This window comes from Sturnira hondurensis, unplaced genomic scaffold (assembly GCF_014824575.4).
Source record: "Sturnira hondurensis isolate 20B ecotype Veracruz unplaced genomic scaffold, ASM1482457v3 Scaffold0004338, whole genome shotgun sequence".
NCBI classification, from domain to species: domain Eukaryota; kingdom Metazoa; phylum Chordata; class Mammalia; order Chiroptera; family Phyllostomidae; genus Sturnira; species Sturnira hondurensis.
In genome coordinates this window covers 3,837,130-3,863,243 of record NW_028076969.1, presented here as the reverse complement: position 1 = coordinate 3,863,243, position 26,114 = coordinate 3,837,130, and the positions used below count along the sequence as shown (strand labels likewise).

Genomic DNA, 26,114 nt, shown 5'->3' with positions numbered 1-26,114 from the left:
ATACGGAGAAAAGCAGGCTGATGTTTCTCTTTCTCCCTCTCTCTCTCTTAAATCAATAATTTTTTTTTAAAAGTAGGGTATTAATCTGCATGAAAGCTGGCACAGCTTCCTGTTCAGTAGTCCTAGGATATTTGTTTTAAACTAAAAAATTTCCCTTTCCCTTTGTAAAATCTTTTAAAAAAATCATGGTAAATGCTGAATGCCAGAAGTTCGGAATAGATACAACTGTGCTGCTCTTACCTAGACCAAGTGCTGGATGTGAGACAGGGTAGAACAGTTTCTCTGCCCAAATATATTTTCCCCACAGCTCTCTGACAAATGTTGAGGTTTTCCTTCTGGCAGTTCTTTTTTTTTTTGAATAGATACAAATGCCCCCATGAGGGGCAACAAGAAGGCCCTAGAACCTTGATGCAAACCAGATGTTAAATAGAGCAATAATATCCAGATTTGGAATTCATAATTCAACTTAAAAAGATTTGGGGGTGACTCACATAGAATTGCTAATTTTTTATTTTTCTGTGCGGGGACATCAACTAACAACAATAAGGACTACTAACATTTCATAGTCGTGCAGGCAGTTTAACATAAAACTATAAAGCGTATCATCTCAGAATAAAGGACTGTTCTTTTCAAGAAAGGACATCTGGAATCTTAAAATTGTGATGATATACACAGATAAATACACTACGTGATACCTACTTCTACGGTTCTGCGTTTGTGGGCCACTGTTCTGGGCAGGTAGGACTTGAAGTGAATGGAGAACGTTTAATGCCCTGGAGGTGGCAGGTGCTAAAGAAGATACAGTCTAAAAAGGGGGCATGAAAGAAGAGAAGCAAACTCTGAGTCTACAGGAATAATCCTGCCTAGGATTACACGTGATTACAGACCAGAGTCCTCCTTGGGCTGGACCTGACGGGAACTTCATCCTTGGGTTATCAAGCAGGAATGACAGGAGCCCCCCATTCCTCTGCAGAAGGACCACTCACAGTGGCAAAGGGTCTCTGGTTGCTCACTTTTCTTTTTCATTCAGGAATACACACTCTCTATCTCCTTAGGGACCCATGTCCCCATTTCCTGGAGGGAAGGGCAAAAAACTTAAAGAAAGATGGAAACTATGCCAACAGCCTGAATAGACTAGACAGTAACTGAGATACAAGGGGGGCGGGGGGAAGAACCCTCCCATTGTAGCTGAAGACCATCATGATGAAACAAATCCTTCCCTTTGAAAGTAAGGATGTGAGCCACAAAAGCGATACAAACATTTTCTGTTAAAGATGTACTCATTTTGCCTGAGATCACCGCCCAAGACCACCCTGCTGGTGAGATCTAGGGCCTCGCCCGACCGCAGAAGGAAAGGCAAGGCCCCTCTGGGGTTTCCATAAGCTTCCCTCCCTCAACGGATTGTCACACGAGGCAATAAAACAGTTTCCATAAGTTCTGATGATGTATCCTCTTTCTTCCTTTCCTGTGATCAGACAGGTTTTCCTTCTTCCCGGTTGTGGTTAAAAAACAGACGAACCCCTGGTGTGATGTTCAGGGCACCTTTCCTCTCCATTCCCGCTCGGGGGCCAGGCGGGTCTGCGCCTTCCCTGGGGCACGAGGCCCCCGCCCTCTCGCAGGTGCCGCCCCACCCGAACTGCGGCGGGGAGTCAAAACTGCTGGTCTCCCCTGGGGTTTCCCCACTCCCGGGAAAGCAGCGCGAGCAGAGCCGCGCGGGGACCGTTGGTGACTCAGACCCACCCGAGCCGTTCCGGGAAGCGGCGGGAGTCGCGCGGGGGCCTGGGCTTTCCCGCAGCCGCAGGGCGCCGAGCTCCAGACGCCGAAACGGGGATCAGAAACCCGTAGGCGGAGACCGAGAGAGGAAGCCAAGGCTCCCGGGGAAGCAAGCGCCGTCGTCTCCTTGGGGAGGAATCGGAGGGAGGTGGCCTCGGCGTTCTCCGAGTCGAGGACGCCACCCCCGGGGGACAGGGAGGGCCTGTGCCCGCCCGAGGCCCAGGCGCGGTTACCGGGGACGCCGGGCCGCCCCGCGGGGAGGGCGGCGGGGCCGGGAGAGGGAAGGGCAGGCGGAGGAGGAAAGGCCCGGAGGCCGCCTCTTCCCGAAACCCAGGTCCTCGAGCGGAGGCAGGAGGAGCGCCCGAGCGGAGAGGATCAGAGGGAAGCGAAGTGAGGACTCCGCGGAGGCGGCAGCCCCCGCGCCCCGGCCCCACTCCCCGTCTCAACCCAGCGCAGCGGTTTCTCCGTCACAGACCCCTTTGTTTTCCACGTCGGCCATCCCGCACTGGTTGGGGGCGGGGGGAGGACAAAGTGGAAACAAAGACAGGGGTGTGGGGCGGAGGGGCTGGCCGCGGCTGCCAGGGCGGCGCGAGGAGACGCCCCCGACGAACCCGTTCGGAGCTCAGGCTGACCGCGAGGAGGCACGGTGCCCGAGGGGTAGTGGGGTGAAAAGCTGAACCACGGGGAAAGGCAAGTTAATAAACAAAAGCTTGCTTGTAAAAAATTTTGTAAGGCACTTTAACTGCATTATCTCTATTTGCATTTATCTCTGTAAGATAAATGCTCTCACCCATTCCAGAGACACCGACAAATCAGAGAGTTAAATTCCAGTCTCTGGTCCCAGGTCGCTAAAGACAGCCTCGGCCCGTTGCCTTTATCAAGGTTTGCTTATATGAACCAATAACCACCACTCTCTTTTTCTTTTTCTTATATAATCTGAGTTCCTTTACTCCCAAGCAAAAAAAAAAAAAAAAAAAAAAATCCCTGACTAATCACTTTTTATTCCCATAATTTTACTTCTGGGAATCATCTATTCCAAAGAAATACTAAATATTCAATAATGCTAAGGAGTAAACTGTTATATTTACATGATAAAATATCATAAGGCCTTAAAATAACGTTAAATGTGGGGTTTGATAACTAGAATAAAGGTTTACGTTATATAATGTTAAGTGAGAAAGCAAGACAACATATACATATACATATATAATCACAATTATGTGGAAAATATAAATACAAAAAACCCTAGAAGTAAATTACCTCTCTTTGTGGTAGAACAAAAGCACTTTTTTCTTTCTAAAATATTTACATATTTTCCACTTTTTCTACAATGAGGATAAACATGTATTATTAATTAAAATATTAAAACATTTCAAAATTGTTACATATATTTTGTGATTTTATATACATGCATACATGTATGTATATATATGAAATTGCTATCTGGATGAAAGAAGATAAGATGCACTTGAGCAATTTTTCCATTAATTGAAATATTTTCCATAATTTAAAAGGGTATGAGGGAATGAGGCAATTTCTCTACATCTAAAATATTAATGAAGGGGAGGACATGTCTCAATGGGCCAGAAGAGGGACAAATATCTGAGTTTTAGAAGCTGATTCCAGATTGGGAAGGACATGCTGATTTGCAGATAGAAGGGAAGAAGAACAGTGGAATGGAAACTTCAATAGCAAGGAAAAGAATATGTTCGTGAACATAATTACTTAACATATAATCAGCCCAAGGTTGTTGATGACAGCACTTTAACATCTCAACCCAAGCAGATAACGATTATGCTTAGTTTGGGTTGGACGATGCCTAGCAATGAAGTGGTCCCATTCAGGGGGACATTCGGGGGCACGTGTGCCCGGGACATGGGACATGTGTCCCATTCGGGGTACATTCCTCTTCTATAAAGAGGGAAGGGGAGAAAATCAAGAAAGCCTCATGTCTACGTGCTGTGCGTTTCTGAAGATCCTTATATAGCAGCAGAAAATACACCCCAAAAAGCAGGTTGTCTTTGGTTTGAGAATTCTAGTTTTATGTGAGGGTCTGGTAGAAGGAAGAATACAGCCTTCATTAATTCCTTCAAGTAATTCTTACACTAGATATTGTCTGAAAATAACTGATGGAACATAGACTATGTCGAGAACCTATGTTACGGCAGAAGGCAAAGCCTAGATTTTGGGATCAAAACCCAGATTCTCTGGTGGTGGATGTGGAATTTACCAAATCATAGGCAGAAAGCCCTCCGTCTGGGTCCCTTGAGTGGTTCCAATTCCCCTCCCTGATTCTTCCCCTGTCTGGGAGATCCCTTGGTGACCTCACCTCTCTTGCTGGTTTCACCATGTGTGGCCTTTTCCCTCACTCTCCACTCTCACTCCCCATCCCCTATTGAAAGCTGTAACCTTTTACTGGATGAGGTGGAGGAACATCCACTAGGTTGAGGGCTAGATCCCGAACCTTTGTGGAGTCACTGCCTCCCCCTAACAACACTCGGGTCTTCCCAACCTCATCACTCTCCAGTCTCCCGAACTCCATCCCTCGGTTTAGCAATCACTGGAATAGATTATAGAAGGGGCAGGAGGAATCACTCATGGTTCTTCTCAGATTTTTTAAATTAAAGGCTACCAGAGCCAGGAGATACAGTGTTTCGGCACTAGGACAATGTTAGAATTTCTACAAATACTTGCTGGTTAAATAAAGAAATAAGGAGCATGATGTTCGGGTTGCACATGACTTTGTACTGGTTACTAGATGGAAGGTGGGCACTGTCTTGCTTGATATCCTTGCAACTCTTGGAATGCAGCGAAATGTTATCTTCTTAAATGCTACAATGTGCAATGATTTCTTAATACCTTTCTTCAAAAGCAAAGAAGGCGACAGACAAACCATCTCATTTAAAAATTACAATAGCAGAACAGAGAGCATTTTTGTTTACTTTGACTAAAATCTAAGCACGAGACATAACCATTTGTATGACATTTGGGCTCACAAAAGGGAAGAACTTTCTCACTCCACCCTTAAAAGGAAAACAGCAAACAAACAAACAAACAAAAAAACCTCTCCACAACCTCTAGCGGCTGCTTTATATAAATATGAGATGAAACCCAGAAGGTGCTTTTATCTCATAACACCCACAGCAGAAGATCAATCTCTGGGGTTGATGTCTTGTTCTGGTTGGGGTACATTTGAGCCCAGCTCTGGAATCTTCTCAGTGAGAACATCTGTTCCACAGTTGTTAACGTTCGTTTGGTACTGCCCGAAAGAAGGCTGGGGAAGGGAGGAATTTTTAACAATGCGTCCCAAGAGAGACTATATCAGCAGCACTGCTTATTTGGAAAAGGCAGCTTTTTGGTGCAATGTGAACTGTGTGTAAAGCAAAGTGAGGTGCAGGTCGCTGGACCAGGAGACGGATGGCCATTTCATACTGGAATGTAGTTTAGCTTGTTTTCACCACTTCTCATTTTTTCCCCAGAAATACTTGTTTATTGAACACTTGTTCATTATTACTACATTCCACACTAGCCAAGCTTAGTTTTCGAATTTTTAGACAGCGATTTGAATGTTTAAGTCAAAATTATCGTAAGTGGGAATGATTCTACAGTATTCAATTTGGAGTAAGCAAGACTACACAGTTCTGGCTCACTTAGGAAGTCTAAGTAAAATATGTAATTAGTCTCTATCATTTGGAAATTTGTTCCCTTAGACAAGAAAAGAGGGACCTATCACTTCTTTAGGTTCTGTGAAACTGGACTAAATTACTTGATCAGTAAATGAAGTGTCTCCTCATTGTCTCTGAATAACGTGAGGCTCAAGAAAAATCAAGTATTACTAACCTGCATTATACAGTGGTAGAGTCACATGTAAGGCAAAATTCAAATTATTAAATGACATTTTTAAAAAGAGATTAGAATACAAGTCCTCTGTCATTAGTGTTGTTTTTACATTAGTCTTACTACAAGAGTTATTATTCAAGAGTTCCAGTGGACATAATTTATATAGATTCGCAACCTCAGCCAGTGAAAAACCACTGAGACCTAGCATTTGAAACCTCTGTAGAAACAGCTGGGTTTAGTTTCAAAGCTTCAAAATTAAACTGAAAGAGGGAAAAGATCCTAATCCCTCAAACCATCTGTTCCAAGGACAGGGGGAAGAAAATGAGTCTTCAGCTGGAGAAACAATGACCCTAAGTCTGTAAACCCCTTTCCTATTCACCCTTTCAACAGAGCCTCACAAAATCCCTGTGAAATCCACAAAGCAAATACTTTTATCCTCGTATTACAGATGGGGAAACTGAGGCACCTTCCTCCCTGCCACACAAAACACCCTTTGCAAAGGCAGTTCTTCCACCTGTGTTGTTTGTTCCAAAAATTCTGAAGTTACTTTACTGTACCAGCTTCTGATTGCATTTTTCCTTCCTCTCCTCCTTTCTTTTCCCCTCTCTTCTCTTCTTTCTTGCCTTTCCTCCCACATTAACTGGGATGCATCAGTAGTGCCAGAAATTCTGTTGCTCGTGTTCACATAAATATTTCTATCTACAATGGCAGAAGGCTTAGAACTAATCATGGAAATCTAGCGAAGCTAATGCCAGCACTGAATCTCCGCCTTATTTCTATACTGTTTCCACTGAAAATGGAAACTTCACATATCATATCAAACTCGTATAGAACATAAAACATCACACTGCATATGGGTGTTGACTTTTCTGTTTGTTTTTGGCAAAGGAACTGACTTTGTACGCATATTCTGCGGGTTCTTTGTGAAATGTCTTATTCCCCCCAAACAAAACGAAACACAACACCTGAAACATCCAGAGGGCAGTTTCCAGGGCAAACCTAAGGGCAACAGGTCTGAGAAAGGAAGTGTTAGGACTTCAGGAGGAGGCATGAGAGATAAATGATTGGCTGGCTGCCAGACTCCACGACAAAAAAAGTATTGCTGATTTGCTGATGTAGGCAGCAGTGGTTTTCAAACTTATTTTTTTAAGCAGTAAGTGTTGTGTTCAGATACATTTCACTGTGAAACACAAAACAAATAGCACTGAAGAAAGCAGACTGCTCTGGTTAAAGCAGGGTGCGACGATCCTCCAGGGCCCTCCCTCCAGGCCTCTCCAGTGGTCCTGCCGTGGGAAAAGCATAGCACAGATTGAAGGTTGTTTGACTTTAAATACCTCTCAAAAATAGGCAGGCGATCCCAATGTCTTAGGATTAAGATATGTCCTGAAGAAACTATTTCAGGAAGAGCCCCTAACTCAAGCCCACTCCAACCCAGGGGGTTTCAACGAGAAGAGGCGGCTGGTCTGGACACCTCTCCTTCCAGGAAACCTGGTTACTTAACTTCTTAACTTGCAAAGCTGACAATCTACCTGAATCTACAGGGGGTGTGAAAAGAGAAGGTTGTGTTTGCAGGTTGGCTGGAATTGCTAGATTGTTGTAGGCTGTATTGAGCTTATCCAATCCTAAAATAACAGTTCCATTCAGAGAAAGTTATTCTCAAACACATAGTCTCTCAGCACTATACTAGGAATTTAATCATATTTTATATTGCTTTAGTGCTTCACTATTTTCAAAGCACACCTTTTCTGCGTACATTATCTTGTCAGATCTCCACCCTATGAGGCAAGCTGGACGTGTATTATATTATCTCCATTTTACAGACGAGGAAGTTAAAGCTCAGAAAGATGAGGGAAGTACAGTCACATGACAAACACATAGGTCTTCTCATTCCCTAAGCCTGAGCTGTAAACATGCAGACTATGCACAAAAATCATGCCTCCTGGTGAGCAGTAAGTAAAGGCCACAGATCTGGGATTACCATTCTGTGTCCTTGGAGAGCATCAGTGTCCTCATTACGCAGCAGGTGAAATACTTACCTGCTGCATCTAACTCACAGGACTGTGAGGGACAATTGAGACGTTTTGGTGAGAGCTCTTTGTAAGTACCACCAAAGGGTTAGTTACTCCTTGCTCCTGTCCCCCAGCCTTGGCAGGTTTTCTGTCTTTCTATTAACTTGGATTTCACTTTCCCAAACCAAAATAAAATTTGTCTCACACTCTCTCTTGGCATTGTGTAAGCCTCAGCTGGTGGAGAGAGCAGCCAGCTAGACATACTTTTGTACAACCCTCAAGACCAAACACACTCTCTGTCCTTCTCTCTCTTTGTCTATTTCAGAGATTCAAGGATGCATTACCAAAGATTCCCAAGGCTGCCTTACCCTGAGTCCCAGGCAATAGCCATAAAGGCTGTGGGTCCAGCTGAAGTGTTAAGGAGAATCTCAAGGGGTGTGTGCCTGGGACAAGCTGGGCCTCCATGCAGTCAGCACTGGCCAAGGGCTTGGTCTTCTCCTTGGCAGAAGCAGAAGCTGAGTTTGGCACGTTTCTGAGAGTGACCTGTTCTCTGCAACCAAGTTCGTAGGGGATGACTCAGTGAGATCAAATGGCAATTTCATCGTTTTTAAAATAGGGATTCACAACTGGGTCTAGGCTCTGTATGAATGAGGGCCTCACTCAGGAGACTAAGTTGTAGGTGCCAAAAGTTGTTTGAGGAAAACAAAATCAGAGCAAAGAAAGTTGGAATAATTTAGGGAATACATATGTTTTTACAAAATGAAAATACCTTCCTGTCTTTTTACATGTTCATCATTTTTATAAAATTCAGACAACACAGCATAGTATGCACAAGAAAGAGAAAAGTGTCCATTCAGAGAAAGCTAATGTTTTGAGTAGATTCTTCCAGACTTTTTCTTACAAATATAGTTACCAAAATGGACTTAAACTGTATATGCTATTTTGCAAACTTTTTAATTCAAATTTTGTTGAACACATTTCTCTGCCAGTGAGTATATGTTATCCTTTTAACCAGCTGCACTATACGATAAAGGATATTTTTCTCAAGCTGGGTGGTAGTCTTATGAATCCTCTTTCTGTCCTAAAGGCACTACCATCTGAGCCTCTTATCCCCTCTCAGGGATGCCTGATATGGGATGCTTCTGAGAAACACACTGACCTCTTATTTCGGGCCCACACCAACAAGCAGCCAGAAGCCTCACCTGGCCACCTGCATCCTCTCAGGCAAATTAGTCTCCTCTCCAGGGCCCCAGGCTCGCTCTGTGTAGAATGAGAGATTTGGGTAGCAATTTTCTAAGATTCTTCCAACTCTAACATGACACGTTAGCTTCTAGTTCTTTTATTTCTGTGCATGCCTTTGGCACGGGATGTTCCTGGCATGGAGTGAAGGGGGCAGCCTGGGGAGGCCCAGCTGTGCCCCTGTGAGATGTACCTGGAGGCCCTGAAGAACCTTTGCTGGTAGTGGATGGTTGGAGCTGGCAGGGCTGGAGGAAGCACCAGGGTGTGAGGGAGGGTTACTTTAGGGAGACAGCTCTCCTGACTTCCTTCCAATGTGGTGGTTGGTACTGTCTACAAGGAAGCATCAGATTCACAGCAAATTGGTAAACACAGCCTTTGGGGCCATTCTGCCCTTCTTGAGATAAGTGTTTACACTGCAGGATAATTATAGTAATTGTTTTCCATTTTAAAAGCTCTTTGCATATAGTACCTCATCTAATTCTCATTCCTGTCTTTTTTTGATGAGGAAATTGAGATTTTGAGAGTGTGATGACTTGTCTAAGACCAGATGACAATTATTTGCTGAATGAGGACTCAATCCTAAACCCCACCAGTGGATTCCACCTTTGCCTCCACAGTCTCCACATTGGATACACACACAGATGCACACACATGTGCAAAATATCCATGCATCACATACCCCTTTGTCTCCCCTCCACCACCAGCATTGCCCTCCCCTGAATCCATCTACTCATGGAACACATCTTTAAGAGTATTACACAAGGCACCAGTGATAACAAGACAAAGCAGGAGACATAGCTCCTGATCTCACAGAGTTGACCCAGGGTCTACTCTGGAGAGTCTAGAGTGAGGCATTGACAGGGTGAGGGAGGAACTGGTGCATTCAGTGAGACAAGAGCAATAGTGACAAGGAACAAGACAGAATGGTAACATGTAGGAGGGGCACCCAGCCCTTGATCATAGGACTCAGGAAGGCGTCCTGAAGGATGAGACATCCAAATGGAGACCCAAGTGATGGGCTGAAGTTGGCAAGACCTGCTATGGAGCTAAAGAGAGAGAGAGAGACAGATAGGAAGTGTTCTACACAGAGAGGGAAGCATGTACCAACGCTCAGCAGCAAGAGGGACAGAGCGCTTTTGAGTGAGTACGAAAGCACAGTGTGGCCAGGGAGATGATCAGTGTGGAGGTGGTGTCCACTGAGGCTGCAGAGGAGGCAGGTGTCTGAGTGCGATGGGTCAGTAAACCTTGTTGCTACTTATGGAGTTGATTTTGTCTTGAGAGAACTGGGAAGCCATTGAAGGGTTTAGTGAGTGACACTGGTGACAACCTCTTTTTAAGACACTCTCTTTTGCCCACTATAAGAATCTATGGTCATAACTAATTTCTGATCCTACTTTAAGACATACTCAAGGTACACTTTTTACAAAACTATAGCTGTATTCAACTTTTCATGTTCCAGTGCCACCTATGTTTCACTGGCTTTTGCCGCTCACCCTGGGTGTCCCTGCTGGGTTGGCTCAGATGATCAGGGCATTGTGATCAGGATGTCATGACTATGCTAGGGGGTGGACCAGACAGCTTCTAACTGTTCTTTGCTCCCAGCCTCAGCCTTAACCTGCGTCCTAGGTCCCAGCTGACAGAATATGGGTTGACAGGCCAACATCCCTTACACATACTGGAAAACAGTTTAAGGCAGAATCAGAAGAATGTGGGCTAGCAAATTCCACCCTCATCATAAGGAAAGGAAAACAGTATTAATATTGAATACAGATAACAGTAATTGTTAACAAAAATGAGGCATGGCTCATATGACATATTTAATAAACACTACATTAATTGCTCAGTATTTAGATGAGAAGAGAAGCCTTATAGGAACTCATAAAAAGGTAAGAAAGAAATGTTTAAATAAATTACAGTATTTTATAAAAAGTATATATATATATACACGCACATATATATATATTTGCTTATATATGTACAGACTATCTACGGAAAGCTTAGAACACTAACATTAGTTGCTTCTGGGGTGAGGAACAGAAGCTAAAGATGGGGGTAGTAGGGAGATTGTTTTTATACATTTTGAACCTTGGAAATGTGCTATATGATTTAAAAATTAAAGTTAAACTAAAACTATCAATTCATCAGAATCTCATGTGATGACTAAAAAGAGATTGAGCTATGATTACAAAAAGGGACAGTGCTCCAAGATCTCCTGTTATTTAAAACAGCACATGTCAGAACACATGTATGTTGTAACTTTATCTTTATGAAGAAAACACAAAGAAAATCATTCTATGTGTGTATTTTTTTAGTATATACACTGACAAAGTTCTCTGTGCTATTCAATACAGTAGCATTAGCCACAGGTGGAAATGCAAATTTAAATTAATTAAAAGTTAAAATTAAGGTCCTCATAGCACTAGCTACATTCCAGTGCTAACAGCCACATGTGGCTAGAGGCCATCATACTGGACAGTGCAGACAGAGCGCACTTCCCTCAGTGCAGAAAGTTCCGCCAACAGACCTGGTGTCCATGAGTCCAGCCCAGACTATTAACTGATGAACAGCACTGCAAGGATGTGAGATGGGACTTAGCACTTTGCAAATCTCTGTATTGTTTGAATTTTTTTTTTACAATTAATTTTATTAGGGAAGAGAACAGCTTGTACCTGTGGCAGGTGTTTATTCCTTATTAAAACCTCATCCTGCACTTTGTCATTAGTCCTGCCAGTCGACGAAGGAGTCCAGGGTGGCAGAGTATTGTCAAAGGAGCTATTCTGGGGAGGGGCAGCGGCAATGACCACGACCATGGTGCGGCATGAACACAAGTCTGAGCGGAGGCCCTCAGGGAGCAGCTGACCGCCATGCTAGTCTTACTCCCTTCTGGGCCTGCACTTTTCAGTCACAATGGACAAAATCCATTTGAGTGCCTGCCAGCAGAGAGCGAAGTATTTTTAGTTTTTGGAGTTTTGGAATCTGGCAGGGGCAAGGCAGGCACTGGACAGGGAGACCCACCTCCAAGGGACCCCAAGGTCTCCTCATAGATGGGGGCCTGGGAGGCTCGGGCAGACACTCGTCTGAGGGGACAGCCATCCCATAGTGGCATGGGAGCATAGAGGGCCCGGCTCAGCAGAGCACCCAGGAGAGGAGTTAGTACAAAGGATGGAGCTGGTATCTGCTTCACAGTTTCCTAAACTGGAGGAGTGACAAGAATGAAGTTCCAGGAACTCAGAAGAAAAGGAGGCAGGATAGAGTAGACGTGTGAGCAGTGAGCGAGTGGGAAGAAACACTGCAAAGTTTCTAACCTCAAATCAAACTTGGGTATAAAATGTTAAACATTGCTCTGGTTATCATCCACAAGACAGAGAGAAATGGAATTTCCTAAGGTTATAAATAGATGGAATAAGCTCAGAAACTCTGGGCTATAGCTGCTTGGGGCATCTCATTTCTCTTCCACCTGCAGGAAGTTTATTCCTAGGCTGGGGTTCAGTTTTTTCTCAACAGCCACAGCAAACACAGCAGAAGGGACACAGTAGCTATAAATGTGGCTCGAGATTCTTCCTCCTTTATCATTCTGTTATTGAAACTGGCACTTTGTCTTCATCACTCTTTTTCCCCCTAGAAGACTTAAAATGGTCATTTAATAAGCCAATTGCTCCTATAAATCTAGTCCAGGCTTCACCCTTGTTCTCTTTGTTCTTTTAAGAATGAGGATCCTGCCATACTATTTTACACCCCAACACCTTCGCTTATATATTGTTTCTTCTGTCTGGAATATCTTTCCCTCAGGCAGAGATGACTCAGATTCCATTCATCTTAGACGACCCAGCTCCTCTGAGTCAGAATAACGTCATTCTACAGATACCTAACCCACAGATGAACAGAGAATGGTCCCAGTCTTCAACGAGCTCATTTTCTTTCTACTCGAAGGAGGAGACAATTGAGGAAGCTGTGACAGTGGCTGTAGGTGAGAGGTAATGAAGTTCTCAACTTCACCACCCTGATCGCCTTCCTAAATGTGCACATATGTCTGTGTACAAGCTCCTATTTTCAAATGGAGCCCTGAGAAATGAACCCAGATTCAACCCTGAGAAATGTGGTGTGAATCCCTCGGTCCACATGCTCTACCGCCTAAGACTGAGCCAGATCTGCCTCATTCAATCAGCTGTCCAAATGATACTTGTAGAACAAAGAAATGGGCATTTGGGAAAGACCATATGGGCCAGTGAACACCCAGGCCTTACTCTGTTCCATCAGTGATGGAAACAGGCTCGTTTTCCAGATTTATAACTCCTGAAATACAGGTCGGAACTACAAGTTTGGATGGCCGTCATTACAATTCTAACCTTGTCCCATAACCTTTTTTTTTCTTTTCAGTTTTGTGTTTCAGTTGTTTTCTTTTTCTAATTACTAAAAAAGGAAAAGCAAGGAGGAAAAAAAGGTAAAACTTAGAAAGACTGCCACAGTCCCACCCCAGAAACAACTTATCAATAGATAAGAATCCTTTAAAAGGCAGGACAACTGTAACTGAACGACAATAAATTTTTTTAATTAAAATCAATTTCTTGTACCAGCCCTGGCTGGTGTGGCTCAGTGGACTGAGTGCTGGCCTATGAATGAAAGGGTCACTGGTTCGATGCCCAGTCAGGGCACACGCCTGGGTTGTGGGCCAGGTCCCCAGACAGGGTGCACAAGAGGCAACCACACATTGATGTTTCTCTCCCTCTCTTTCTCCCTCCCTTCTCTTCTCTCTAGAGATAAATAAATAAAATTTTTAAAACAATGTTCTTCTACTATAATATGTTCAAAAATAAATGTGAAAACCCCTTAGTACAAAAAAATAAGTATCCAAATATAAGTAAATAAATAATTGAATTAAAAATTAAAAGAAAAAGTAGCATTTTATGCATTCAATCAAAGAAAATAAATAATTGTGTGTATGTAAGAGAATTTTTTTAAAAGAGGAGACGTCTCAAGGGACAGATGGGAACCTTGGAATAGCGTTCTCAGCTCTCTCAACTACCACATCTGTAGCAACAGTTCTCAGGAACCACAGTCTGAGTGATGAGGCTGAAACCCCGTAAGATTTCCAATTACGAAGAAAATGAGAATCATAATGAACACTTATGCAAGGTTTTCTAAATTCCAGGCAGTGCATTGGTTCATTTAATCCTAGACCCCCATTCCATAAGTATCATTATTATCATAACCCCCACTTTACAGATGAGGAAAGTAAGGCACACAGGGGTTTGGTAGCTTGTCCATGGTCACAAAACTAGCCTATGGAAGAGCTGGGACTTGAGCCCAGGAAAACTATCAGCAAAAAAAAGCCACATGCCAACCACGTTACGATGCTGTTTCTCAGAGGAGAGGATTATTGATTTCTCTAAACTGCATCTATTAAGGCAGAAAAGCAAATTAACAGAACTGTAAAGGTTTTTAAGAATAAGGATCGAAACAAAAGGGCTTTCTGAAAACTCAGTAAATTAGGACACCCCATTCCCAATTTGAACAGATTGTTTTCACTCTAAATAGGAAAAAAACATGTTCATTGTTGAAAATTTAGGCACTATACAGGGTGGGCAAAAGAAGGTTTACAGTTGTAATACAAATAAATAATAAAATAATAAAAAAATAATAATACAAAAATGAACTCTGTTTTATGTACTCACAACTGTAAACTTATTTGCCCACCCTTGTAAAATAGTATAATGAAGACAATAAAAATCACGTCGTTTCACTTCATTGCTTCTTTCTATGGGCTAACTCGATGTTTTACAAAGTAGGCCAAAGATATCAGAATCACTTGGAGCCCTTCTTAAAAAATGTGGATTCCTGGGCCCCACCTCAGACCTAGGAAAGCAGAATCTCTGTGGGACTGACCCCAGAATGGTGCCATTCAGCCGCACTCGACAGCTCGCACCTCTGCTGACGGCAGAACTCACTTGAAGGAAAGGCGCATTCTCCGCAGATCCAGACACTACAGGGCCTGCGCACTCGCCCATTCGACACTTTTATTAGGTGTCCATTTCATGTCAAGGAGTCTGAGGTGGAATTTAAAGAGTATTCCTAACACCACGCTAAATTCAACTACTATTTTAAAAATAAAAACTACATTTTTAGTCGTTCTTATGTCCGATAAAGTTGAGTATCACTGCCCAAGCTAAGAAAGAGAGGTCCGGAACTCTTGGACCCCAAACTTAAAATTCATACTCTCCCACAGCCCCTCCCTGCAGGATGCCTCCCCACTCCCCATCCCTTCCTTTGGGAAACCAAACGTCTATAGGGACAGTCAAGAGAAAGGAACCGAGGAAATCATGTCCCATTTGAAAGTCAGCCTTGGGGTGAGGGAAACGAGATGACCTGATATGGAGATTTTCCTGATCTTCAGCTCCTCATTCTGTGCCCTGGGTCTAAACAGCTTTCACGCGGCCCCTGAGGGCCACCCCCCCCCCCCACAACAGGTTGTTCGTCCTCAGCCTTGAGCCTGAGCCTGAGGCCTGCCTCTAGCTTTGCTTTTCCAGAAAGCAAAATGGTTCCTGCCCATTAACACCAGGCCCACGTTCTAGCTATTAGCCAAACAAAGGATTTTCCAAATATGGACCCAAAAGAGCATGTGCACTTTGAAGGCCACGGGGAAGCTGAAGGAACTAAAACTCATTAAAAAGAAAGCCAACAGTCAACGCCAAAAGCATGAATCCTTGAAGAACAGAACAGCAAGACAAAAGCCAGAAAGAGGAACAAAAATATGCATTGTCGGGGAGGGGTGAGCAGGGAGGTGCAGATTTATGTGGAAGAGTTGACATCATTGTTTCCCAGTAACACTCCGCATGCCGGAAACAGATGGGAAAGAAGTGGTGGAGGGGACTGCTTATGGCAACAGGGCATGGTCTCTGGTCGGAATCCTGCCATTTGGAACCCGAATGCTCTACTTTGAAAACCTGGGGGTGGGAACTCCATTGCCAGAGGTTTTATTCAAGTTTGGCTAAGTCCTACCGAGCTTATCACTGGCCAAGCATAGTAAAATGGAGCTGTGCATATCAGACCCCGATTTACTACCAGCCCAGCTATGCATGTTTGGGGTCCAGAGGACGCAAAGCCATGGAAGGGGAATTTAGTGTCAGACAGACATGGTTTGGTTCCTGCATCTCCCATTTCCTGGCTGGACACCATTAGGCAAGTCACTTAACCTCTCTGAGTTGGTCTACATACGTAAAATGAAGCACAAGACAGACATTTCCTCAGGCGATAGGGAGAGGTCAAGGTTTCCCATTTACGCCATACAGCAAGATTTCATCAAGAAGCACAATTACGATCATCAGTTAACATCATTTTCTAAAGTGTTATCTTTTAACAGAATCCCCCATTCTCCTGCCCTGAGACAAGGGTCCTGACCTGAGACAGGGTACAGACTCAGTTAAACCAAATTGCCACTTGTATTATCAGCTTTCCCGCCTGACAGCTTCTGTCACCCCAGCCAGGGTCCCCCTAATGAAGCCTGGACACTCCAAGTCAAATCTCTACCCCTCCCCCCACCCCCGCGAAAGGGGTGTGACCAATTTCAAGTGTCAGGCAGAACCATCTGGTATCCTGTCTGCAGAAACCAACTACCCCATCTTCCCGTATCTCTGTCATTCCTCACAGCCAGATGATGTTTGCTTATCACTTCACTGATTTTTCCCCCTTATAAAAAACCGCCCTGTCTGCTGGCTCTTTCACTCGGCTGCCTCGCGGGCTGACATCCCCTGCTTGCACGCCTCCAGAACCCTCATTTCATTCTTCCTTGTACTTTTCTTTCAGTTCTTTCTCCATCTTACGACCCTGAGCACACGAGGCTGAGTGGAACTTGAGAGCATCTTTGGAACTCATCAACGGTGTCTAGCATATTGGAGTCCTGTTAAATATTTGTTGCATTGAATTTAAAGCTCTATACAAGATTATTTCTGAATAAAACAAAAAGAGCCAGGGAGAGAAATATGTGTGATTACACACACTGGCTCAGCTGCCTTTCCTGAAGGCTACAGATTTATTTATAGTTTGCCAGAATCCTACCTTATATGTCAAATAGTTTTCTGGTGTCTATAACAGTAAGAGCTGCTATCTGTTGTTCTATATGGCATTCACCCCTCTCCCTCTGGGGGTGGGAGAGAAAGGGTCCCCAAAGGCATCCTGGGCCAGCATCTGGCCATGGGTGGGGTACTAGGGCCTGGCCTGCATCAGTCAAGCTTACATTAGAAAAAAGAATGCCCAAGACTCGATCCCAGAAACTCACTTGGTTCTGGGGCCCCGCCAAGAATGTAGTTCACACCATGGAGTAACTGATGAGGCTCTCGGAAAAGGCAGTGTTTCTGGGGTGTCCTGTGCAAAGTTGAGCTCAGTTTCTATCAGGGAATAGCTATGAGCCTTCAAAAGGAAGCTTAAACAATCTTAAATGCCTGATATTTGAGCACATCAGCAGTGTCTCTGGGCTGAGATTCCTAGAAAGGATTTAACACCGGCTTCCTGAGCAGGAAATAGGGTCAATCAATCAACTGCCGTGCACTGGCCACAGGCAGGGCTCACCCTGCAAGGCAGAGTGAGCTTCCAAATCTGTGTGAGCTGCCGAATGCCACCTGCCTTCAGTGGAGCTCACCATCAACTTGCACACACACAGCCAATTAGGAAACAGTAACAAGGAGAAGGAAGACCACATTGGGTGCCCCTGACTCTGAAGCAGCAGATGTCCCAGGAAGGAAAGAGAATTGTGTTGTGGCAGCAGCGGGCAGGGAGGGGCCTGGGAGGAAAAGGAGTGAACTGGTAGGACTTGAAAGGTGGTAGGTTTAGGATGTATGTGTGGAAAGCACCTTGCAGAGGATAAAATGCTATGCAAATGTAAGTTGTTATTATCTGTATTGATGATTAGGCTGGGACAAAGGGAGAAAAAGCTATTTTTGCAGGTTTGTCTTTTCTTTTTTCTTTTTACAAAACTGTAGAGTAAAGGCCAAATTATGAAATATGCTATTCTGAGAGATTGTGTGTGCATGCCGTGGCAGTCAGATGGATCTGGATTTAAATTCTGCTTTCTTTTCTCTATATTTTTGGCAAGTGATTTAACTTCTTCCATCTCAGTTTTCTCCTCTGTAAAATGGCAATAAAAGAGCCCAATTTTACAATGCTCAAAATACTACTTTTGTGTATAAACCAGGTAGCACATAGAAAGCGATCAATGCAGATAGTAACTCTACCAATAAAAAGAACAAGCAGATCTGATTTGGGGCCTTCATTTTGGGGACCTCTTCCTCCCTCTCACTTGAGCCATCCAGAAGCCTAATGTTATCTTTCTGTATTAAAAGTTGCTCTTAGGGAAAAAAGTCTAGTACCAGCGCCTATTCTCTCTCTCCTGACCTTCAATCAATGTGTTTCTCCCAGGAGTGCTTTGTTCTAAATCCTAGCTAAAACTGCACACTATGGGGAAGATTAGAGGGACACGGGGTGCTACCTGGACCCCTGAAGTCTCATTAGGCTGTGGCCCCACCTCAATAAGGACCGGAGGCCAGCCCGTTGAGGGAGGAAAGCCAAGACTAGTCAAACTCGAGCATGGCATTGTGAGAAAGAGCTCAGAAAACTGGGTGGGACGTGCATCCATTAGCAAAAAGAATATTAATTTGAAGGGTGGGGATAAGCAGGAAAATGCCACATTGGCTTAAATACATGGCAAGCAATGAGTGACAAACAAAGCAAAGGGGAAAAAAGTAGCTCCATGTTGCAGGGCTCCAGACTAGCGTGAAGGAACCAGGCAGAGGGAAGTAGAGAAGTGGAATCCTGCCACGCCAGGCTGGTGGGCCACTCAGCTGGGTCCATGGGTGCTGGAGGGAATGAACACAAAGCACCCTGGACCAGAGGGTCTATTGTTACTGTTTCAACAATAGTTAGCCAGAACATCTAATGGAGAAGGAGTGGGGGCCAGGGTGCTTTTTGACCCCAGACTGAGCTCTGGATCTTTCAGTCCCGCCCTGTTCTTCTCCCCACTGCTACAAAACCCCAAGAAACTTCCTGCAGTGAGGTGATTCCCTGAGACAAGCAAGTACTTCAGAACTGCCTCAGTCAATCAGCTTCTGAATTCAGAATGTATTCTCCCCTCTTCTCCACTCCCACAGAAAAGATTCTCAGGCCAGTCCACAGATGTCTAATGGAACAGGGGGAAAGCAAAAAGAATGCATGAAAAACTACAGCTCTAATGGCATTGGGGAGCTCACCCACCCCTTACAGCACCGTCTGGAAAAGCGTGTTCCTAGTTTCGACATTTCCCTCCACCCAGCATAAGACCAGGCCTCCAGCTCTCTCCTGCCCCAGCTTATAGTCTACTTGGCGTCAGGGCAGGTCTGGGGCAACAAGGGAGTGGGCTTCCTTAGCAACCCCAACAACTGGGCCTCCTGAGGCTGGAAGGCATTTGGGTGGCTGCCAGTGGTGTTGGGGAGGGGTGGGGGACGGGGGAGACCATGCCTGTGGTCAAGGGACTCTTGGCAGAGGTCTGGAGAGTGGGCAAGGAGGAGGGATGTGAGTAGGCGGAAGTGGCTGTTTCTGTTCTCTGTGTGGGTTATTTGTCATATCCAGGCTATACAGAGTAAGTTACAGTTTGGTTTTAGTTTGCTCCAGGTTTAAAGTCTTAATTCTCTTCTTTGGTTTTTTTCTGCTTCACTCTGGGAGCCCAGATTTGGAGGTTCCCCTCTACACTCAAGCACAGGAGGTGGTTGTTCTGTCCCCACAAACTCCACCTCCCGGCTTTATCTTCTTTTTCAGTTCCCTGTGGGTCCAGGAGCGGCTGGGCTTTTTTTCTCACATCTTTCCGAGGGCCCTTGAGTTTCAGGTTGACATTTTGTTCTTCCCCTATTGTACAGCGATGGTCTACTCCCCGTGGGCCTGTGTGAACTGCCCTCTCCGTTCAGTGGGCAGCCCATCTGCTTTCTCTTGGTAACTGATTAACCCACATGATCACATCATTTACTTATTTCTTTGGAGCTTTCATTCTTTCACTCATGAGTGGTAAGTAGTTAGGCTAGAGCAAGCCCAGGGTGTCAGGGTAATAAGAGCTATATTCAAAGCTTATTATATGCATGCCCTCTGCTAAGTGCTTTGCCCATATTAACTCACCTTCACATCAGTCCTCCTATCCCCATTTCACAAATGTGGAAACTGAAGCCCAGAGGGAGTAACTACCTTGCTTCAAGGTGACTCAGCTGGAGGCAGGCAAAGTCGGGGTACTATCCCAGGCAGTAAAGTTCTGGAACTTCTAACAGAAGTCCCCGGTGGGGGCACCTGACTTGGAAGGATCAGGGAAGGTTTCCAAAAGCAGCTGAGACTCAAAGGATGAAGACTTAGACAGGGAAGGTGTGATAATGAAGCACCAGGTGAGATTTGGGGAAGCAAACAACTAAGCCAAAGAGAATGTGCACAGCCCTGGTTCTCCATTTGTTAAACCGTATCTTGAACAGAAAAATATTTACTTTCTTCGCTAAGACGTTGCTCCTGTTTATGTTTGGGTATCTCCTCTATTTAATGTTGGATAAAAGCTTTCACATTTTTCTCCTTTCCCAGTCATGACAGCCAATTTCAAAGCTCAATTAGTTTCTGAAAGTTTGTTCCCATCCCTTAGACTGTAAATTTCTTGAATCTGGGGGGGTACGTGTTTCTCTCTCTCCCATAGTACCTAGCACAGTGCCTTCATACGTATCAGTTAAAGAAATGAATAAACAGAATGAATGATTTAGCCTCAGAAATGTTGAACAGCTACATCTAAAAGCGCTCATTGTGTTACCCTTATTTTCTGAACTTATGGGGCTACCTTACTTTCATCAAATTTAAAATTATATTTATAATGGGCATTTATGTATTTGTTATGAACTTTCTGTCATCCCTCAAATCAAATGTTATTTTCTCTTTTTTTTTTCCTTTTTCAATCTGATAATAACTATGAAAAAATCTTCAGGACTATAAAGGCTCACTGTTCTCCCCTGGCTGGTGTGGCTCAGTGGGTTGAGCACTAGCCTGAGAACTGAGGGGTGCCTGGTTCGATTCCCAGTCAGGGCACATGCCTGGGTTGCAGTCCAGGTCCCTGGTTAGGGGTGTGTGAGAGGCAACTGATCAATGTTTCTCTTGCACAAGAATGTTTCTCTCGCACATGGATGTTTCTCTCCCTGCCCCTCTCTCTAAAAAAATAAACAAATAAATTTTTTAAATGGGAGCCCACAGTTCTAATCAAAGGTTTCTTATCAAAAAGGGTACATTTTGAATGTTCTAGGCTACTTATCTGAGGGGAAATGTTCTATAAACCTCTGCACTGCAAGCAGGGGTTGCTAATTCTGCCCACATTTCAGAATATCATAGCTTTTATTTTTTTTTTTAAGACTTTATTTATTTATTTTTAGAGAAGGGAAAGGAGGGAGAAGTAGAGGGAGAGACACAACAATTTGTGGTTGCCTCTCGTGTGCCCCCTCCTGGGGACCTGGCCCATAACCCAGGTATATGCTCTGACTGGGAATTGAACCAGTGACTCTTTGGTTCGCAGGCCAGCACTCAATCCACTGAGCCACACCAGCCAGGGCAGAATATCTAGCTTTTAAAACATACCCAGGTCTGGGCATCAAGAGACTCTGATTTAATTGGTCTGAGCCGGGGGGGGGGGGGGGGGGGNTGGGGGGGGGGGGGGGCCTGGGCATCAACTTTTTTTTAGGTTCCCCACATCATTCTTCTAATGTGCCACCATCATGATGAACCCCTGGGCCAGAGCAGTATCACTTTTTACCAGGGTGTTAGTAAAATGACAAAGATTGTTTCCAAGGGTGAGAGAGTTCTCAGCCCTTAGAGTGGGGCCAGCCCGGAGGCAGCTTTCCTGACAATGCTCTCTCACTGGTCCCTTGGCATCACCCAGCGCAACTGGGTCAGAGGGGAGAGGTAGGAAATGCCTGTGAGTGCAATCTGGCCTTCACCCACAGCCTCCCAACCACAAGCAACAAAATGATGTCATTTTCAGTACATAGCTGCAAGCATGGGCCTTCGTATACAGTGGTCAAAAATAAGAAAAAGAAAACTACTATTTTCAGCATTAGCAGTGAGGAAGGGACAATCTTTCCCCCTCTATTACAGACAGGAAAAGAAAGTTATCTGGTTCCTAGGGAAGAGCTGGGGGTTGGGGCAGCAGCCACCGTGCTGGAGGGGAAGTAAAAGAGGCTCCAGCCAAGTTGGCCAGGAGCAACTTCTTGCCATTCTCGGGTGTTCTCACCAGGCTGGAGAAAAGTGGTTAAATAAACAAAGAGGGGGATACTGTCATTTCCATCAGGACTAGGGATGCCGCCAGGGATGATCAGCAGCAGGGTCTGAACATAGCATCTATGTGAATGCCCACAAAAACTGTATACACAATCTGAGTGTGTGTGTTTTCCTAAGGAAAAGGGGTTCTGTTTCTCATCAGCTTCCTAAAGATTAAGGATGACAGCTGGCCCTGAGCAACATCCGCTCTAAGCTGAACACCTATTTGTCACCCACACACCCCGCCTTGTCAGACTTGTCCAGCTGAAGGTAGCAGGGCTGGGCCACAGCAAATCACAGGAGTCGATGGCATTCATCCTCTACGCTCAGCCTCAGGGTTACCTGCGTGTAGCTAATTGTCACGAGCTTTGTCCTCCAGCAACTCGGGCCTTTCCTTCCCTGTCCAAGCACAGGGCCTCCCTTGGTTTCTTTGCACTTCTGGCCTTCCTTTCTGCCTTGTTCTCCCAGACCCAAACCCGTTCTTCTCTGTCTCTACCCACATCCATCACAGTGCCCTTGCCCTACAAAGTTAAGAAACCACGACGTAGTTTTCTGCAGTCCTCCCCAGCCTTCTGGCTCCTAGTTACCATGATGACTTGTCACCCTCAGGATTCTGGACTGAACTTTCAAGGTGGTAAGCAGATCGGCAGGGCCCAGGTCAGCTTTTCCTCCCTAGAAGCAGAGACCAGGCCTTCAACTTACTTGTCTATTAACAAATACATGTTTCAGAAAACCTGTAAGGAGAATACATTGTTTTAGAGAAAATATTATTAGCACTGACTTTGATGCTACACTGTAACAAAAAAAGAGACAACTACCTAACTAGATATAGATGTGGGAACAAAGAAATCCTAATTACTTTTATTTATATAAGCATATAAATAAAAGGCACACATTTTATTATGTGTGCCTAATTCCCACACGGCACAATGACGGTGCATGGATGATTAAGTAGGTCAGTTTCCTTTCATTTCAAAGCTGAACTCTATTCAGGTATGTCAGTCAGTCTTGAAAGTTTGCTGATTCCGTGGCAGGCTGTCTGCTTTCAATTTAGAGGGAAAAATCATTAGAGGAGAATGTTGGCCTAGACACGGAAGCCAGGGAGAGGAAAGGAGCCTGATAGGCCAGGGCCCTCTGCATCCTTCATGATTAACTGTGTGACCTTAGGCAGGTCAGTGTACCTCTCTGGGCTTCCTCCTTCCTCCCCAGAGCAGGGAACACTGGGAACTGGTTTTCAATTTTTTTCTTTAAGCAGTAACCCCATTCTTTTTTTCCAAATGAAACATACATGGAACCCTAAAATATAAAGCAAATGAAAGAAAATCTGTATAAGGCTCGCTTTGAGGTGTCTCCACAGAGCCCTGGGTTCCTGGCTCATCCTGTGATCTATGACATTGTGAGAACGGGGGCAGGGCTGCCAATACCCCCACACAACTGTCACAGCTTTAGCGGGAAGGCCCAGCCTAACACCTGCAGCGCTGAAGGGGGGCATCTCAGGAGCACTGACAGTGTACCTGGACGGTAACCTGAAGGCCCCTGCAAAAACAGGTGAAGGGAACATTCATTCTGAATTCCTAAGGATAGTGTTAAAATATACAGTTGTGCTCTCCCACCTTCAAAAAAGAAAGAAAAAAACCCCAATCCAAGCCGTTTGATTTCAAAGTTCCTCTCCAGATTGTCAGAGAGGAGGAAATGAATTGACTCAGTTATGCCTCACTTTCAAAAGAGGCAGTTTTGAAACCTACAGTCCCCCAAGCTCTAAAATACTAAACCATTTGTCCTAATGACACAGCAGGCTCTGAGCTCCAGAACACCGCAGGAGTATCACACCACTGCAAATTACTAGGTGGTGCTCAATCTCTAAAAAAGACGGAACTGAAACAAAAGCCTTGCACTGTTTTTGAGGTGCACATCTGATATGAGCTAATCACACCATTTTTGAGATTACGTTCCTGGAGGCAGAATTATTCTGCACAGTGAAGCGGCCCTTCAGTTACCCCTTTTGTTGTACCTATGTGTAATAAACACACGGCCCACACAGTGGACAGCTTTCTCTCTCACTGAAGTTTCCGAAGACAAGGCCTTTTTGTCACGGTTAAATGCAGGGCCAGTCAACCTTACAAAAGGGCTCATTTAATGCTCAATTTCCCCAACTTCCCTATGATTAAACACTTCTAACCTCAAATGCTGTTATTGTATTTTACATTATTTTCTTTCCCCTCCCCCAACAAAACGTTTGAATTGTCCTTACTCTGCAGGATTCCCTCTATTTTTTTTCCCAATCTGACCTTGAAGACAGAGACCCTCTCCTTTTCTTTTACACGCCCTAACTAAACTATTTTAAAACCAAGGCCCTCTGACCTTTCCCCAACACTCTTCTTGTCTGACACACCAAATGCTGATCTGAAAGCCAGGAGGAGGTAGAGGGTCTGGGGGGCTGGGAAGAGGACGGAGGGAGGTACTATATATTTGGCATCAGTTCAGAAATTCAGAAAATGTTTGTGCAACCACTCCCCCAGCCAGGATCCACCGCACCCCTCGTCTTCCAGCACATTAATAAAAAAAGATGTGAGCGATGAAATTGTAGAGCCCGAGAGGGACACCCAAGGTGGCCATAATCGTGAATGCAGCGAGGCCCACTGATAACCACCCCACAGACCGAGCCCTCATCCCCCCTCTCTGATATCCAGAGTTCTCGATCAAGACCTCTCCAGCTCCCACCCCCACCCCCAGAAATAGCCAGTTAAACGGGAGCAGCACCGCCCATTAACGGCTTATGTGAGACAAATGGAAGGACTGCCACTACCTCTGCACGTCGGGGTGGCAGCGCTGTGCACCTTAAGAATCATACTGTTCTTAAAAAAAAAAGTAAAATGAACACACAGGCCTGGAATACATTAACTTGTGAGTTGACTCTAACGCACCCCAGGAGAGTCCATCTCTCCCTTAAACAAAAAGAACGGGGTAGAGACGCGAAGGCACATTACCATCTTGTCCTGAGCTTTCCAGATACTCGGTCAGGTCACAGCCAAAGGCGCTGGTGGCTCCCTTTCGTTTCAGCTTCTGCTTGGCACCCTTGTTCTTCATGAGTTAGTCCCAAAGAGGCTGCCCCTCCGTGTCCCCCTCCCCTCTGCTTGGCACCGCGCCGAAGATTGTCTCCGGGGTTAGATCACCGGCTGCAGCGTGGCTCGAGGGGGCCGCATGGGCGTCCAGAAGAAGTTGGGCCCGGGGCAGTGCGCATGGACCCCGCGGGACGGCGCGGAGCCTGAAATCCACCGCGCGCTCCTCCAGGGCCGCGGTGCCGGAGGCCGTGCAGAGCTGGCAGCTGCGGGCCGGCTCGCAAGGGAGTGTCACTTCCTCACTTGAAGTCCCTGGAGTCCCAGGGACTTTCACAGGCTCCTGCGGTGTCTTCGGCTGTTTTCCTCCTCTGGGGAGGAAGGGCGAGCTTGGCTTTCCGCCCTTCTGGAAGCCCAGGGCGAGCGCCGGGAACGCGGCGGCCGCGCGGGGCGAGGGGACAGCGCGGGGTTGCGAGGGTCCTCTTCCCGGCGCCCGCGGTCTTGCCTTCAGACGGCTTCGGTAAAACGAAAAGCAAGCATCCTGTCCCTCTCGCCCGCCCTCACGCCTTCCTTTTTTTCCTGTCTTACAAATCCTAGGATCATCCAGCTCAGGAAATGCTGGAAGGAAGTTAGCGAGGGAGGGGGGCGGAGGGTGGAAATTTTTGGCAGCCCTGTGCCTGTGAGAGTACGGAGCGGAGGAAGTAGGTGGGTGGGTTGAGGAGTGCGGGGTGGGGGAGAGAACGCGCTCGGCGCGGAGCTGCTCGGCGACTCTGGAGATGGCTGGGCAGCCCGGAGTTCGGAGGAAATCGTGGCTCTCCGAGCAGGACCCGCCGCCCGAGCCGCCGGCTTCCTGCGCCGCCGACTGCGCTTTGAAGAGGCTGGAGGAGGCGCGCGGGCATTCTGGGTGGCGGGA

The 26,114-nt window shown here is 45.5% G+C and overlaps 1 protein-coding gene across 1 annotated transcript in view; it reads right to left on the bottom strand.

Annotated features, from left to right (window-relative positions):
* Positions 1-25,805, bottom strand: part of ARHGAP31 (Rho GTPase activating protein 31) — a 105,248-nt gene extending 79,443 nt beyond the window's left edge. The window contains exon 1 of the mRNA XM_037045554.1: positions 25,133-25,805. Coding sequence (XP_036901449.1) covers positions 25,133-25,232 — 100 coding nt within the window. The 5' untranslated portion in view covers positions 25,233-25,805. The remainder of the gene's footprint in view (positions 1-25,132) is intronic.
* Positions 25,806-26,114: the final 309 nt, after the last annotated feature.